This window comes from Lynx rufus, unplaced genomic scaffold (genome assembly GCF_022079265.1).
Source record: "Lynx rufus isolate CCGP_SWC_20201006 ecotype Redwood Valley unplaced genomic scaffold, mLynRuf1.p SCAF_1, whole genome shotgun sequence".
NCBI lineage: Eukaryota > Metazoa > Chordata > Mammalia > Carnivora > Felidae > Lynx > Lynx rufus.
In genome coordinates this window covers 198,545,247-198,562,243 of record NW_025814823.1, presented here as the reverse complement: position 1 = coordinate 198,562,243, position 16,997 = coordinate 198,545,247, and the positions used below count along the sequence as shown (strand labels likewise).

At 43.3% G+C, this 16,997-nt stretch overlaps 1 protein-coding gene across 1 annotated transcript in view; it reads right to left on the bottom strand.

The window, feature by feature from the left end:
* Window positions 1-15,545, bottom strand: part of LOC124510183 (chondroitin sulfate proteoglycan 4-like) — a 56,235-nt gene extending 40,690 nt beyond the window's left edge. The window contains 5 exon segments of the mRNA XM_047076948.1: window positions 2,025-2,495; window positions 3,938-7,504; window positions 7,846-8,009; window positions 14,925-15,064; window positions 15,271-15,545. Of these exon segments, the coding sequence (XP_046932904.1) occupies window positions 2,025-2,495; window positions 3,938-7,504; window positions 7,846-8,009; window positions 14,925-15,064; window positions 15,271-15,545 (4,617 nt within the window).
* Window positions 15,546-16,997: the final 1,452 nt, after the last annotated feature.

The window sequence follows — 16,997 nt, the reverse complement described above, 5'->3', positions numbered from 1 at the left end:
TGTTAGGGATAAGTGCCACTTTACGTGAAAACAGTGATGTCGCAAAACCTGGAGACCTTAGAGTCACATAGGAAGAGCAAGTGTGAAGGGGTCATCTGGAAGAGCAGACAAACATGACCTTGACTGTGAACAAGGCTACACAATCACATAGATACTCCAGGGAACACACAGACTTGACCTACAGATTTCAACCAACCATTCTAAAGACACGCTTCTTACAAAGTGTAATTAATAATGAATTGGCCAAGACAGGACCACAATTTAGTGCTCTCTCCCTCACCTAGAGCACACAAGGTGAACAACAGTAGATTCAACTTGCACCAGAGCAAGTGGTCATCTTGGAGGGTTTGTTCAGCCTCATGGAAGCCATGAGGAAGAGACGTCTGCAGGGAGGCATCAAAGGATCAGTTTCCCTGGGTCCCCAGTAGAGAAGCACTGATTTCCAAGGTTGTTTTCAGTCCTCAGGATTCTCTGTTTCTCCCCATGGCTCCCTAATGCCTCCTGGTTCAGTCTAACCCTCTCAACATGTAATTCAAGACTCCCCCCCAGTCTGGCCCCAGTTCTCTCTGCCGCTCCTAAGCCCATCCACAAGTCTTGCGGGGTGTTCCGCAGCCCCCAGAACCAATTCACTTTAATACCTCCATGCCCTTGGCTAGGCTGTTGCCTTTGTTCGTGCTGCTTTTTAAAAATGTTTTCTCCTCTGCTATCTCCCTGATCTTTCTCTCTTTCCTCAAGTCTTGCTTAAACGTTATTCCCTCTGTGAAGTCTTCCCTATTCTCTTCAATTAGAGTCAGATGTAACAACTCTGAACTTCCTTAGCACCACTGAAGAATGCTCTGTGAGGCATCAAAAGAGGGTACCTCATATTAAAGCTTGTATGCCTCATCCCCTCCCCCCCACACACACACAGCATCTCCTGAGAGCAAGCAATATGGCTCCTTATCATGGCAACCTTGCATAGCAACTTAAACAGAATAAGAGTTTAATAAATCGATTCAAGTCCGTTGATAAGATGAAATCCTGAGAAGCAAAATAAAGCAGCCCACATGGGTTTACAGCTAACTAGACAAAGATACCCAGAGATGCCAGGTGGTTGTTAAAGGTCTCTAACCTGAAGAGTGCGTATTCCTAGGATCTTATACAGGAAATGGTGGGAAGATACTTTTCAATACTTAGAAAGTAATGGAAATCATTCTTTTATTCATGATAAGAAAGCCAAATCTCACAATAATACCAACCTAGCCCAAAGCAAAGAAACCTGATAGCAGCCCAGAGTTAATTGGTTATTTTACACTGAACACTAGATGGGAAGTTGTACCCAGGTTGTATTGTATTGTGGGGACTGGACCATGGAGCCATTGATAGCACTATGCTCACATAGGGCACGGTACCAAGTAAGCACTCTATCAGCATCTGTTGATTGAATAATGGAACGAATAAAGGAGTAAATCCACTAGGGACTAAAGCATGTCTAGGTTAAATATCTAGGGTGACACGTTGAGTGGGGCAGTGAGTGTGGAGGTCCTCTAGCGTTAGGCAGCCAGGATGATACAGGGGCTAGAAGCCCATGACACAGGAGCAAAGTGGGAGAACCTAGAGATGTTTAAGCCGAAGAAGATAAAACCCAAGGGAACTTGATAACTTTTCTTTTCAAATATTTAAAAAGCTTTTACAAAAGGAGGTCTTGATTTGTTCTGTGAGCTATCAGAACCAGGACCTTGGAGAAGTGTCTAAGTGGCAGACTTCAGATCAGCATAAAGAACTTTCTAACATTTGACGTGTTTTTAAACTGGAAGTGTCCACTGCAAGAAGAAGTGAGCTCTCCATTGCTGAATATATTTAAATAATGGCTGGATGACCTCTTTATAGGGTTACCATGGAAGAGGCTTCTAGCATCTGTTAGGAGGTTAAGCTGGACCCTCTTTCAAGTTTCATCACTCCTGAGAGTCCATTAATCTAAATAACAAATAGCAATTTTTTCCTCTTATCCCATATACCCAAATGTATTAACTGAGATTTATTACCTGTTTCCTGGTAAACTTCATTAGCTTTATTCTTGGAAAATTAGAATTTTCAACATAACCGTGTTGTGGTGGTTTGAGCAGAACAAATTCACAGTCAATTCCCTCAAAATATTTGCTTGGAATTTTGAGATAGTCTTCCAGAAGTGCTTTGGAACCACCTTCCTGGACTGTGAAATTTTGTACCTCCAGAGGAATCCGCTTAGGGACGATATCCACCAAAATTTCAATTCCATTCACAGCTTGGATACCACTCACCACATCCAGTAAAAAATGGTCCTGTTGTTGCTCAGGAGCTATCTGTACATAATGGATATTGCCATCATCAATATCCTGTTGTGTAAAAATCAGAGGGGACTTTTCATCTGCACCCAAGCTGCCTTCTTCAGGTAAAGATTTTCGGAGGTATCCATGCATCGGCGGAATTCTGACGATGAACATTGCCTCTGCAGGAATATTATCTTCATGCACAGCCTTGAGTTTTTATAGATAACACACAGACACAAAAAGAAAAACACAATCCTCATAAGAGTCAAGACCCTTTGATGAGCCAAATTGTTTTCTATTAATGTCTACAAATGGCTTAAGTTACAATCAGGGTTAATACACAGTGTAAGCCTGGGTCTGGTTCTGGTGACCATGTCAATATTTGCATTTAGCCGTGGTTGCAAAGAAATGTAATGGTCAACAACACTTGATAAGCTACTAATGCATTAACAAGGCATCATTCTCAGCAGGAAGATACCCTGGACTCAGAATGTTGAGGTAAAAAGAAATAAAATGGTATAAGGAGAAGGAAAAAAATGGTTGAAGAAGCAGAAGCTGAATCACTAAAATTTCAAGACTTTAGAGGAAAGTTTACTTTTCTTTCCCACTTTAACTGGCTCAGCGTTTTCAATATATATTGAATTTATTGATTCAGCAAAATCCATCTCAGTCATTGTAACTGATTTATAGTCACTAAACTACACATGCCCCCTGGTGGTGAAACACATACTCTCCAAGATCCTAAAAAAGAAATGAGGAAAGCTGGTGACCCCCATATTCCGATAGTCAAGCTCATTTAGTAAATTGCTTCTGATTTGTGTTCATTTCTTCTTGATGTTATTGGCTGCATTTCGCAAACAAATAAACTCCTTTGCAGTCCTGAGGGTAGATTCAGAATAGCCTGTATTTGTGGCCAGTTGTCACAAATCACAGTTTACACACCCTATACAGGATTACCCTAAAAAGAACACGATCTCCTAAGTGTGATCAGTGGGGCTTTGCCTGCTGGAAGCTTCTAAGGAGGAGCCCCAGGAAACCTTCTGGTGTGAGGTCTCACCCCAGACATTCCACAAGTCTAGGCCAATTTTATCCATCAATTTCAGGAAACCAAATGAGACCACATGAAGGAAATTAACTGTGTAATATAGCATCCTCTGCTGTTCGAGGAATCCTTTCTACGTTTAAGTTGCCCTAAGTTTTTATACCCTGCTTCATCCCGTTATGAATGTAATTCAGATGAAATGAAATGTTGGCAGTGTTTCTATAAGAAATGAAAAACGTAAAGATCTCTTAATTTACTCCAATACGCACATCACCTCCTCATTCCTTAATTTACTCCAATACACACATCACCTCCTCATTTAGTGTAGTGCATCCTACACTAAACACACACAGATAGCGTGTGTGCTGGTGTGCACTAAGCTTTAACATAAGACTTAGGATTTCTTATATTCCATTTCCAACTATAGGAAGCTCAGTAGTGTCAAAATCCTGAAACCTTCCAGCCTTTCTTTTCAATGGCATTTACATTTAGAGAAAAAAAAAAAAGTCATTCTGAATACCAGGAGGGAAATTAACACAAAAATAGCTCTTAGAAGCAAACAGATTACTCATGGAGAGACAGAATGCTCGCCAGGGCGACTACCTACCTGCAGTCTTCCTCTACTCAGTTTTACTGGTTTTCCTTCTTCAACAACAAGGGTCTGGAGCAGAATTTGGGTGCCATGTTGGTGGCTTTCAGAGTACACGCGCACATAGATGCCTACGTCTACATACACCTCTTTAACTCTCACTGTCAGGTTGAACATATCAGAATTGCCTCTGCCGTCATGCCTATAAAACACATGGCCTTGTTTCACGTCGTGCAGGGAAAATGAGCGGGACACTGAGTGGTTGACCAGCACTCTGCCATGCTTCGGGGGCTGTACCATGTAGAATTCGATCTCGTGGTCCGTTCTGATATCTTGGTTCGTGGTGACACTGAGGTTAGCTGCTGTGAGGCTGCTGCCCTGTCCTCTCTGTACAAGCAACCCCGTGTTGTTGGCTATCTGGACATAAGGGTCTGAGGCACTGACTTCTAGAAGGAAGGACGTGTAATGGACACCATCCGTCACGAACAGCACAAAGCGAGCAGAGTCTGCACCCCGATGCCTAAAGAGCACTCGCCCTTCCTGAAGGTCATGTTGCCTGAACTGGTATAGTTTCTGAGAGAGGTCACTGGCTGTCACCAAGTCCCCATTTGGGATGCCCCGTCGGGTATAGAGCAACTGCCCATCATCAAAATCTGAGTCGGGGTCATGGTAACAGAGATCTGCCAGGGTCAGCAGGCGCTGGCCATTTCTCACAACATGAAAGACCCTATCTACCACGCGCACTGGCTTCTCATCATTCTTTAACCCTACAGAAATGGTAACTTTGATTTCTGTAGATAAATGCTCTGTGTCAAGATCCCTGACCACTCCGTCTTGGCCTGGTGCTATGGCAGAGGCCACAAGGAGGAATTCATCACGCTGGGTCTCAGAATCATCATGGACATACATCAGTCGCTCGCCCACTAGGTCTTGATCAGTGAATGCGGTGATATTGTCACGACTTCTCAAAGGATCTGACAAGTTAATCAGTTTCAGCTTCCCGTGTTGAGGACTCTGGGTGATTTTATATTGGAAGGTCTGATTGTCCAGTGTTTGAGCAAATAATTCTGATTTTGTAATTAATTTCCCTTCTCCTTCTTTTACAAATAATCCTCTGTTAGTCACAGTAACGCGTGTCTTATCTGCTTCGAAGTTTATTCTGAAAGTATAATCTTTTGATGCTATGTGCTTCACAACAATCAAGAACCTAAAGGTATCTTGTGTGTCTTCCCTGGGCCTCTCCTGTGGCTCGTAACTTATCTTAGAGTCTGTAATGTTTTGTTGGCTGAAGACTGAGTTTGTTTTTAGCACTTTATTGCCAAGTAGCAATTTTCCTTTCTTAGGTGGGGTCAGCAACTTAAAATGCAGTTCCTTCTGAGCTACGTCCACACCCTCTGTCACAGCCTGCAAATGATCAGAATTCAATACTTGTCTGTTTATTTTACTGACCTTAAGAGGAACATTTTTGAGAAGTGTAAACTTTAGCCACCGTACGGTAATCGGAAACATTAGCTCCTCGCTGACTTTTCCTTCTATGTTAACTTTAAATTTAAAGTGATCTGTAACATTTCCTAGCTGTAATTCTCGAAATGTATTATGGTACCGGACCTGACCCCGATCAATGGAATGCTGAGAAAAGGTACTAACTTGTTTCCATTCGCCACTTGACCCCTGCCACTGAATCTGGCCAAATTGGGGTGGCTGAGTGATAGCATAGCGGGTCTCCATCTCGTGGGGTTCACCATTAACCTCCACCGACAAGTTACTCTGTGTAATCAGAACTGTGCCACCTTGCTGGACAACGACACCGGTTCTAATGGCCACTTCAAAGCCCCAAGGAACAGCCATGACCCGTAACACTACTGTATTGCTAACCAGCTCTCCATCACTTGCTCTCAGAAGGATCCGGGAGTTCCGAGGACCTCTGTGCACGTAGAAAATGTTGCCATCTCTTAAATCCCCGTGTGTAAAACCATTAATCGCTTTCCCAGGATCATTGGTGTTTTCTAAAAACCCAGTATCTGAATTGAAGTTGCCAAGAATGGAGAAACTAAGACTCAAGGAATCTGTGTCAGGGTCTGACACATGTATTATATTTGGAGTCAGTCGTTTCTTAGAATTCTCAAACAAGAGAAGCAAGTTTCCTTCGGGGAGCTTAAGGTGTGGGGGGTCATTTACTGGAATGACAGTAATGTTGAACACATATGGAACATGGCCTTGCAGATAAAATGGCATTTTCTGCTTGCTGTTGGAAGAGACTGAAAATGTGAAAAAATCCCTAGGTTCTTCTGAACCATCATGGACATACCAAACTTTCCCTTGCCTCAAATCTAACATCGTGAAAGCTTTCTCCATTTCCTGAACAGGGGAAACATCTAATTGAAGGAACCCGTGAAGGGGCATTTCCTCTATTTTAAATAGAATTTGAGAATGATGGACAGCCAAATCTTCAGATTCCACATCCACTTTCATATGCCTTTGTTCCAGTAAGGCTCGCCCACCTTCTTGGATCTCCAAGTTACTCAGACTCAAGAAATAGCTACTCGCATCTTGAAAAAAAGGCTTGCCTGCCTCAACGACGGTGGTGGAAAGGGGAACTTCTGACTGAAGCAGGTTTTCCATTGTCGTTATGAAAGGATTTTCATTATCACTACTCCTCGTTTTACACCCAGCAGCTATATCTTTGGAAACAAGGGCATCCTTCAATGCTCTCTTTTCTGAGTTGGCTTCCAAGCCTCTTAAGCATCCTTTGAAAGAAACTCCTCGAGCAGATTTCTTAGGCACAGAGGCAAATCCTAACTTCTTAACTTCTTCTCCCTTACGGGCATTAAGACCTCCCACAAAGAGGGGGCCTTCAGATACAAATGGCTTGCTTTGCAAAGGCAGCAATGTCCTTACCCCTTGCTCATCCACCATCAGGGCCAGAAAACTTCCAGTGAACTTCAGTTGAATAACGTGCCACTTGTTGTCACTAACTAAGCTAAACGAAGAGAGCTGGGTGTTGCTTTTGCTCCATCTTACATGAGCCCTCAATAGACCGTTAACGATTTCCAAAGCAACGAAATTTCCTTCTCTACCTGACTGAAATAAAAGTAAGGCTTGTTGAGTTCCAGTCTGTAAAGCAAATTCCAATAGCCCTTCCCCTGGCACCTTCCATTCTGGGAAGGTGACGTAGGATCTGGAGCTAAAGAAATTGATGGCTTCATCCTCTCCTGCAAAAAATTCGTCACTGCATCCTAGTGACACTTCATAAACCTTCTTAAAGCCAGGGTAAGATCTAAGGGATGCCAGGATCTCCTCCTGGTTAAATAGCACATCCTCCATACATCCGCGGAAATTGGGGAGCTCTCCATTCAGGTAAGGGACATCAAGTCCACCGTGGCCTGCTATGTAGATTCCGTGTTGAAAGTGCAAATTGTGCACCTCACCGGTGATACGGCCCGTTGTCTCATAACGTTTGTCAATAACCAGAGAGACATTGTTTTTAACATAGTACAGTTCCACTAAATGCCAAACCAGGTCATCTGTACGAAGTCTTTCCTCAGAAAGGAGCACTTGTTTACCTGCACCCAAATTCACCCTCACCTGAAACAGAAAGAATCAAAATTAATCAATCTCATCTTATTGTATTTTATTGAGAAAACAGGGCCATTCATAAGGCGGGGAGGTGGGGGGCGGGGGAGAAACTTGGACTTGAAACTGCTTTCCACATTTATGGGCTATACAGTGAGGTTAAAAAATGTCAGAGTTGGAATATTTCAGGCATGCTCGAAAACTCAGAGGAGATCCAAACTTTTCAAATGGCACATGACTTTATTCTAGTAATAGTAATCAAATGGACAGCTATTTTGTTCTCTTTCTCTCTCATGGCTTTTCCTCCGGTAATTGGATGTTTACATGTGTTTAAAGATTTAAGAAAATCTTACCCGTAAGTTTCCTGATAGAAGTTCTATAATACAGTAGTCACTTTTCCCCGCTGCAAGAAAAAGTAATCCCCGTGGTTTGCTGGTTTGAAATTTTAATTGAAGAGATAACTCAGAGGAAACGTCTATGATGTTGAGCTCCACATAACTTTCACCATAAAAAGATGCTAGGGAAACATTTTTAAGAGAAGTATAAGTTAGTAAATTTATTACACAATGACCATTCCACTTTGTATTGTCATCTCCCTTCAGGGACTGACCCTGCTGAAGAAAGCTGGGGTAGCCCACAGATCTGATGTGGGGGTACAAAGACTCAATATTTTCTTGCCCCAACTCAAAACAGCTCTGATGGGTCAGTCCCTCTTCAGAACTCTCAAGAAGGGTGGCCAAGGTTTCCACTGAAACTGAATCCAAGTCTATTTCTCCATGTACCCAATTCCTCTTCCTTCCCTCCCACAGGGATAATCTCAAACCACTGGTGGTGAACTGGTGTAAGAGCAGAAGGGAACACCTTAGCCAGCTATGAACGATCAGGCTATGAAAAATATGGGGCAAGTAATAGCTAGGAGGACTATGAATTGGATATTTATTGCTAAGTTTGAATGAAGCTTTGGACAAAGATAAGGGAAAACTAGGAGAGATTAGTTGACAATTACAAGCTAGAGGGCTTCCCTGGCAGCATATAAAGTCTTTCTCCTTTCCTACAGCAGGAGAGCAGTAGAAGGTAAGACTCCCACTCAGGAATTAATCGTCAGAGTAGTCAGCTGCAAATAGAGTTAAAGTCTCCTCTATGATAGGCTTGCTCTGACAAAGCTAAGGCCCTGGTTGGAAAAGAAATAGGACCTTGACATATGGACTTGGGGGCATCTGGGTTGATGCATTCAAATACCTTGGGTCCCCAGATCTCTCTGAACCCTCTTAGCCTGCAGAAGTGGCCTATTCCCCTATTAAGGCTGGCACGTGCCTTGCTTAAAGAGAATGCAGAGGCCTCTCCTCACAAGTAACATCTGACCGCTGAAGATACACAACCATCTCTCTTCCTGGCCGCTAGGCCAAAAACAAAGGTTAAGTCACAGCATAACCTGTGTGGAGACCTGTTGGGCTTGATATCGGTAGAAAAGGACTAGATCCTAATGTAGCTGTAGGACCGCTCCAGGTATATTCTACTGCCTGTAGCTGCAAGAACACACATGCAACTGAGGGTACCTGAACAAGGGGACAAAGCATAAAGTTGGGGCACTCTCCAGGGATATAGGCTATAATACCTTGGAAAAGACTACTGGAAATTGGTGCGAACTCACCGCTAAAGTGGCTCCTAGATGCATAGAAATTGCAACGACCCACTATCAGTGGGACAGACATGACAGAATGACCATGACAGCTGGATCAAAGAGATGGAAGTGGTACATCAAGGATTGAGCATAAATAGGACCAGAAGAAGGTACAAGCAAGTGCACAAGAGGGCAGCCCAGAGCTCCAGTCATCACCATTCTTGTGCCAGCACCTTTCATCAGCTCACACCTATGGCTGCATGGGGCAATCCCGTGTTGCCAGCTGATGGAGGAACAAAACACCTGAGCGTGGTTCACAGATGAGCCAGCCTCATCCTACGGATGCGTGATGAAAACAGACTCCAACCGCACCATAGCTCCTCTTAGTGGTGGCCATGAAAACCACTAGCAAGGGCAAGTCCTCCAAATGGATAGGACTTTGGGTGGAACACCTAGTCATCTACTTTACACAGAGAGAAGTGGCCTGAGAGTCGAATAAATAAAGACCGATAAAGAGTGGCAAATGGCCTGGCCAGATGGTCAAGAGCCTAGAATGCGAAAGATTGAAAGAGTAGGAACGAGGAAGTCTGGGATTGATGCAGGAAGCGGGAAAATCTTTATATTGCATGTTAATGTCCGCCAAAAAAACATCCACCACAGACTATGCATTAAACAACCAGACAGACAGTGACTTGGCCAGTTGACATTAGCCAGCTTCTGTCATCTGCCACAACAGGCTCATGATGAGGTAGCCATGGTGGCGGGGTGGAGTCTATGCATGCACCCAACAGTCCGGGTTCCCTCTTACCAAGGCTTTCCTAGTTACTGCTACTGCTGAATGCCCAACATGCCTCCAACAGAGTCCGACACCAATCCCCAATATGTTACTATCCCTTGAAGAGAGACCAACTGTCCATTTGGTGGTGAGCCGACTTCAATGAAACCCTTTCTCTTTAGAATTGTCAGTGATTCATTTCCACAAAAATAGACACATGTTCTGGGTATATATTTTTCTTCCTTGACTCAGATAGCGCTATCATCTGAAAAGCTCATGGAGTGTTTAATCCACGAATAAGGGATGCCAAATAACATCACATCAATCACAGACATGCCCTATACTCCAAGGAAGGTGTGGTAATGGGCCTAAGACAATAGGATCCACTGGCACATCATATACTATGTCGCTGAAAGGGAGGGCTTGACAGTGTAGGAACAACCTGATGTTGTTCTTTAAATTAAAGCTCTTTAAACACCTCCTGCTGTGTCTCCGGGAAGTATAATGCATGGGTCTGGGAACAAGAAGTAGATAGGAGTGGCCTTGTTCACCATCACTCTCAGTGTCCCGCTTGAGAGATTTGTGTTCCCATCCCCATAAGCCAGAAATCTATGGTTTCAAAGCACCTGGCTTCCACAGGTGAATGTTTTCTGTGATGCACTACCCTTCAGGCATAAAGGCCTTTCTACCCTGGCTGCTATGAACCTTGCTGGTAGAGAGCCCCCAGCATCTTCAAAACTCTCCTCAAGGTCAGTTCCATTGGCACTGCATCGCAAGTGGAATTTTCTCTCCTCTCGTTCCAGTTCCCTTCCATTCCTCAAATGTTGATCTTAAGAACAGTCCTTAATAAGGAAGGCTCCTGTTTCTCTCCACCTTAGATTCTGCGTCCTGAGGCACACGATCTGCAATGTCTGCTTCTCTGTTCCTACAACACTCTGTATATTCCCTTATTCTAGGATTCACCACGTTGTACTGAAATTACTTGTTTATTCATCTATCTCCTGAACTATTCCCTGAGTTTCCTATGACCAGGAGTCATCTCTTTTTTATCTCTCCCTCTCCAATATCTCACACGGTGACTGACACACAGGTGGTATCTTAGGTTTTGTTGATAGTTCATTGATATCCCCTTTAAAAGGTTCATATACCCATCCTCCAGCTGCTTAACTGGAGTTTCAGTGAAATTATACCCCCTGCAACCTATGGTCGTTGACTGATTGAAACAGACGCACCAAATACGTAGAGCTCTGGGTTGCTATTCATATCCCAGAGCCCTCTCTGGGATCAGGCCAATATTAGATCAATTAAAACCAGATCTTTGCTTAGTTTCTTCTCCTGCCCTATCCTGCTTCCCTCCTTTCTTACAGTTCTTTCCTGGTCACCTCACTCAGTAATTTACTTGCACAAGAATCTCTGCCCATGCTGCTCTTTTTAGGGAACCCAATCTAAAGTAAGTAGCAAACAAGCATTTATTGAACCAAAAGACACTAACCCAGGAGACCTTCATTTTATAGTTGAGTAAACTCAGGCCTAGAGAAGCTTAGGGACTTACGTAGAGTCAACAGTTACTTCAAAACAGAGCGAAGACAAAAACCAAGCATTCCCCACCACCAATCCAGTGTTTTCACTAAGATGCAAAGCTCTTACAGAGATGAATCTGATCTCTACACACTTTTTCAGATACGTATAAGCACTCTTCTCTCTAGTTAAAAACAGCCATTAATAATGAAATAATAATTCCATAAAACCAGATTGTAGCAATAAGGTTGTAGAGACGAAACGATTTATTACAAACCCACTAGCTATCCCACTTGGTGTGTATAGTCCTGGAATTTCTCATTACGAATCCCCTCACTCTGATTTTTGACTGACTTAGAGGCTGTATTGTTAAGTTTTCAAAGCCAGGAAATGTTTTCTAAATCATAAAATCTACTGCTGAGAATGACTAAGTAATGTTCTATTTTCCCACGGCTCACCTCCCTGGCACTAAATCAATTCCAGGCTCGGCTGGTGGCTAGAAATTTCCATGACCTCAAGGGAAAAAACGAGGAATCGGGTTTAAGACTTCTGGTTTGACAGCCTGGAACCAGTTGTGTCCTCACATATCTCCAAATGGGCCCCCACTTTTGTGGCTCTTAGTAAGTGCCTCAAAATAACAGTAAAAAGCAAATCAAAGCACAAGAAATTCTAGAAAGAGAAAGGTGATCTCCACCTGCGGTGAAGGAAAAGGTGTGACTTCAGCATTACATGTGTAGAGCAAATCAAAGTGAACAAAAATCAGAGCAACTTCCTGGTTTTATGTGCTTATATAAAAGGTGAAATGGTTGAATGGAAGCCAAAGATTGGCAGTCAGGTGGGTAAAAGACTTTTCAGGAAAAATAAACATTGATATTTCTCTATAACGTCTCCCAAGAAGATGATTATTTGATTCATTTTTCTCTACCCTAGAAATGGTTCCCATTTCTTTTTCCAAACTACAGCTTTCTGTTTTTCTTGTTTGGCTTTGGTGTTGTTTAGGGATTTCTGATTTATTATTTATTGGGTACCTCCTATGTGCCAGTACTATCAGGAGTCGGAGGTAGGAAATTACTAAGACCAAAGGGCTTGCAGACTATCAGAAGAGAAAGCTGCTCAAAAAGAAGAATATATCGAACCCAGGTGAGAGTAGAAAGTTGGTACATCAGCAACTTGTTTTTATGAAGAAAGGAGCAAACTGCCCATAAAGTGTCTCTCCCTGGCAGATTTAAGTGCCCACCCTGCATGAACTTATGCTGCCCACAAATATACCAAATGCTCGATTGGTCCTGGGTGTTTGAAGGTGAATGACGTAACTGCCAGTCAAGCAATTACATCGGCTTGATGATTACTTGGGAAATGTAGACCGCAACCGAGACACTCAGCCTAGTCAAGGGGGATGGACGAAAGGTGTTTCCAGCAGGCAGGAAGATGGCTTCCAGAAAGACCTAACGAGGGACAGGCGAGAGAAAGAGGAGAGAGACAAGGGGGAGGAATAGGAGACAAAGAGACCAGTGACTGCAAGGAACCAAAGGTCCAACCTGGCTGAGCACAGAGTGAGAGGGGAGCAGCCAGGCAAAAACTACAGACATATGAGGGGGTAAAGGTCAGAGGGCGCCTGCTGCTGTGTTCAGCTGAAAGGCCATCCCTGAACTTTCAATTTGAAATGGCTACTCCTTGAGGCACCTGACTGGCTCAGTTGGTTAAGAGTCAGACTCTTGATTTAGGCTCAGGTCATGATCTCGTGGTTCATGAGACTGAGCCCTGCTTTGGGCTCTGTGCTGAGCAGACTCTTCTTGGGATTCTCTCTTATCCGCTGTCTCTGCCCTTCCCCTGCTCATGCTCTCTCTCTTCAAATAAATAAATAAATAAATAAACTTAACGACAACAACAAAAATAAAGTGGCTAATCCTTCTGAGGCCCCTACATCATGTCTAGTTACCTTCTTTATTTGTTTCCTGGGTTATTATCCAGCTCCAACCACACCACCCCAAACAGAATGTGAAGTTTTGAGGGCAGGACCCTTGCTAGTTTTGGTCACTGCTCAATCCTCTGTACCTACAAGAGTGCCCAGCACATAGTAACCACTCCATAAATGATGGCTTTGTAAGCCAAGGCAAGAGTTCAGACTCTATCCAAAAAAAGCCCTAAAGGGACCAAACAGGGAAATGATTGCAATTTAGATGATTTTGGCTGAAGCACAGAACATGGGCTCAAAGGGATAGTGGGGAGCAGACAGGGGAGAAGTGGGTGGGTTCAAGAAATATTTAAAAAAGCTAGATTGTCCAGGGAAAGGGAGAGGACAGGCGGTTAATCCAGATTAATTTTGAGATTTCTGCCTGGATATCCCCTTACTGAGAGGGGGACCCTGAGAGAGAAGTTTCTGTTTCATTTCGCTTCGTTTGTTGGTACGTATGTGACAAGAAGTTCTCCAGAACATTTGGGGAGCAAACGGCTGACTGAGCAACTAACTGGATCCTGTGCGCAGGGACCCACTGATGGGGGGAGGGGAGCCTTAGAAACCACATTAAGAAGACTGCAGGGGAAGATGTGGTATGTATGTATTTATTTATTTATTTAAATATTTTTTTTAATGTTTATTTTCGAGAGAGGAAGAGAGAGAGACAGAGCATGAGTGGAGGAGGGGCAGAGAGAGAGAGGGAGACACAGAATCCGAAGCAGGCTCCAGGCTCTGAGCTGTCAGCACAGAGCCCGACGCGGGGCTGGAACCCACCAACCGCGAGATCATGACCTGAGCTGAAGTCGGATGCCTAACCGACTGAGCCACCCAGGCCCCCAAGACGTGGTTCTTGGTTGGGAGGAGACATATCGGTTCCGTATTTTAGAAAGATCGGCCTGGTGACTGTGAGGGCAAACAAAAGTGGGATAAAAACTAATTACAAAAGTATTTAAAAGGGAGAGAGAGAGAGATTTCAGAACTGTTTCCTTTCACTGGGAATTAGGGCTGCTTTTTCATAGTATAACATTGTTGGCAATTTTATATTATACCTTTTCATGCATTGCCTTTCTTCCAAATGTATTCCATAGATGATAATAGGTGTAGAAGCTTGTCTGAAAAATTAAAATACAAAACCACAAAAACAAACTTCTCTGCTAGAGCATTTGCGTTACACAGAGTCCTAAGATGAGGTGGTAGGAGGAGGGCTGACATCACAAAGCAGCTCTTCCTCACACCGACCCTGTGAAGGGGTCACTGCACTTGAACAGGAAAGCCACACTTTAACCCCCAGATCTGCTCCGGGGAATCTCTGCACTGCCTTACTGTGGCATTGACGTTGCGCTTTATGAAACGGAAGTTGAATACTTATTCAAGAGACAACTAACCGTCCTAACCATCCGGAGCATGCTAAGAAAGAAGACAACTTCCAAGTATGAAATAACTTAGCTCCAACATCTAACATGCCTGAGAGGCGCAACCTCCTTTGTTCATTGAATGCAAACCCCAACAAGGGGCGGGGGGGGGGTTCTACCTCTCTTCCACAAAGCTCAGGTCTGCTAACACATAAGCTGGGACAGGAAGTCAAGGTATACCAGGAAGAGATCTTTTCTCCATGGCTGCAGGATGGGCGGTTGTTTAGTGGGCTGGGGGGTGAGAGGGGGCCCCTGGCACCACATCTCTATGCTAAATGTGTTGCTGGCACTGTAAGAGGCAGGGAAAGAGTGGAGAGTAGGCCCAGGGCCACTGTGTAGATGCCAATCTTGGGTTTCCGGGTGGGGTCAGAGCAATCCACAGTCGTGGAATTCTTGCTGTTGTGGAACAGGATCCACCAGGTTCTCACTTTTCATTCATTCCCCAAACATTAGTCACTATGCCAACTGCTCAGGTTGCAAAGAGAAAACCAGCACGTAGCCTGCCCTCGGCTACTCTCAGGGCGGCATTCTCCACGCCTGCTGCGTAGGGTCGCGAAGACTGTGTCCTGCACGACGCCAGGGGGAGCTATTCCTATAGACTCCGTCGCTTCCACAGCACCCCTGAAATGAAGTAGTGAGGCAGTCCTGGTTCCTAGCTGGGCGCTGATTGAGCTGACAACACCCTCCTTAGTGACATAGCTCCCATGTCCTATCCTGGATGCACCACACGTGGCCCTTATGCATGTCTGTGTTTGCTCTTTCATCTCCATTTCCTATTGCTGCTGCAGCAGACTACCTACTACAAATGTAGTAGCTTAATATGACACAGATTTATCGTCTGACAATTCTGGAGGCTAGTAGTCCAAGAAAGGTCTCACTGAGCTAAAATCAAGGTGTCTGCAGGGCTGCATTTCTTCTGGAGGCTCCGGGAGAGAATCTGTTTCCTTGCCTTTTGCAGCTTCCAGACACTGCCACGTTTCTTGGCTTGTGGCCCCAGCCAGCCATCACCTCTGCTTCCAACATATCAGCTTCTCCCTCTTATGATATGATCACATCTGCAAAGTCCATTTTGCCATGTAAAGCAACATATTCTACGTTCTGGGAATTAAGATGTGAACTTCTTTGGAGAGCCATTATTCTGCCTTCCACAGTCGCTGGGTACATTCTGTCATTCAGTTGCTCGTATTTATTGAGCACCTGTCATTTGTAGGTACTAGACTAAGTGCTGGGAATGCAGAGGTGAATAAAGCAATAGCACTGGGAAGGGCCCCAGAAGCAGAGGTTATGACTTTTGTTTGTGCTTTGTATGGCCTATGCAGGTCTATTTTTAAAATATAATATGTATATATATATATATATATATGTATATATATAAAAGTTATATATATACTATATATATAAAAGTTATATATATAGTATATATATAAGTTATATATATACTATATATATACAATATATATAAAAGATATATACATATACTATATATGTTATATATATAGTATATACTATATATATATATATATAAGTTTATTTATTTTTGAGAGAGAGAGAGCACGCGCATGCAGGAGGCGCAGAGAGAGAGAGGGAAAAAGAGAATCCCAAGCAGGCTCTGCACTGCCAGCTCAGAGCCCGATGCGGGGCTCAAACTCATAAATCATGAGATCGTGACTTCAGCTGAAATCAAGAGTTGGATGCTTAACCAACTGAGCCACTCAGGCGCCCATATATATTATATAATATATATTATATTATAATATATGTAATACATATAATATATTATAATTATATATTATATGATATATCATATATTATATAGTATATATTATATAGTGTATATATCATATATCATATAATGTATAGTATATAATATATAATATTATATATGTAATATATTATATACAACAGTGTATGTGCTATATTATATATCATATATTATATAGTATATAATATATATCATATAATATATAATGTTTATTTTTGAGAGATAAAGCACGAGCAGGGGAGGGGTGAGTGGGAGAGGGGGACAGAGGATTGGAAGTGGGCTCTGTGACGGCAGCAGTGAGCCCAGTGTGGGGCTCCAATTCACAAACCGTGAGATCATGACCTGAGCTGAAGTCAGTCGCTTAACCAACTGAGCCACCCAGGCGCCCCTATTTTTTAAAATATTAATTAAGATATTTTAAATGAAAGAGACTGTAATCAAACACCTGAACTCTTTGGTC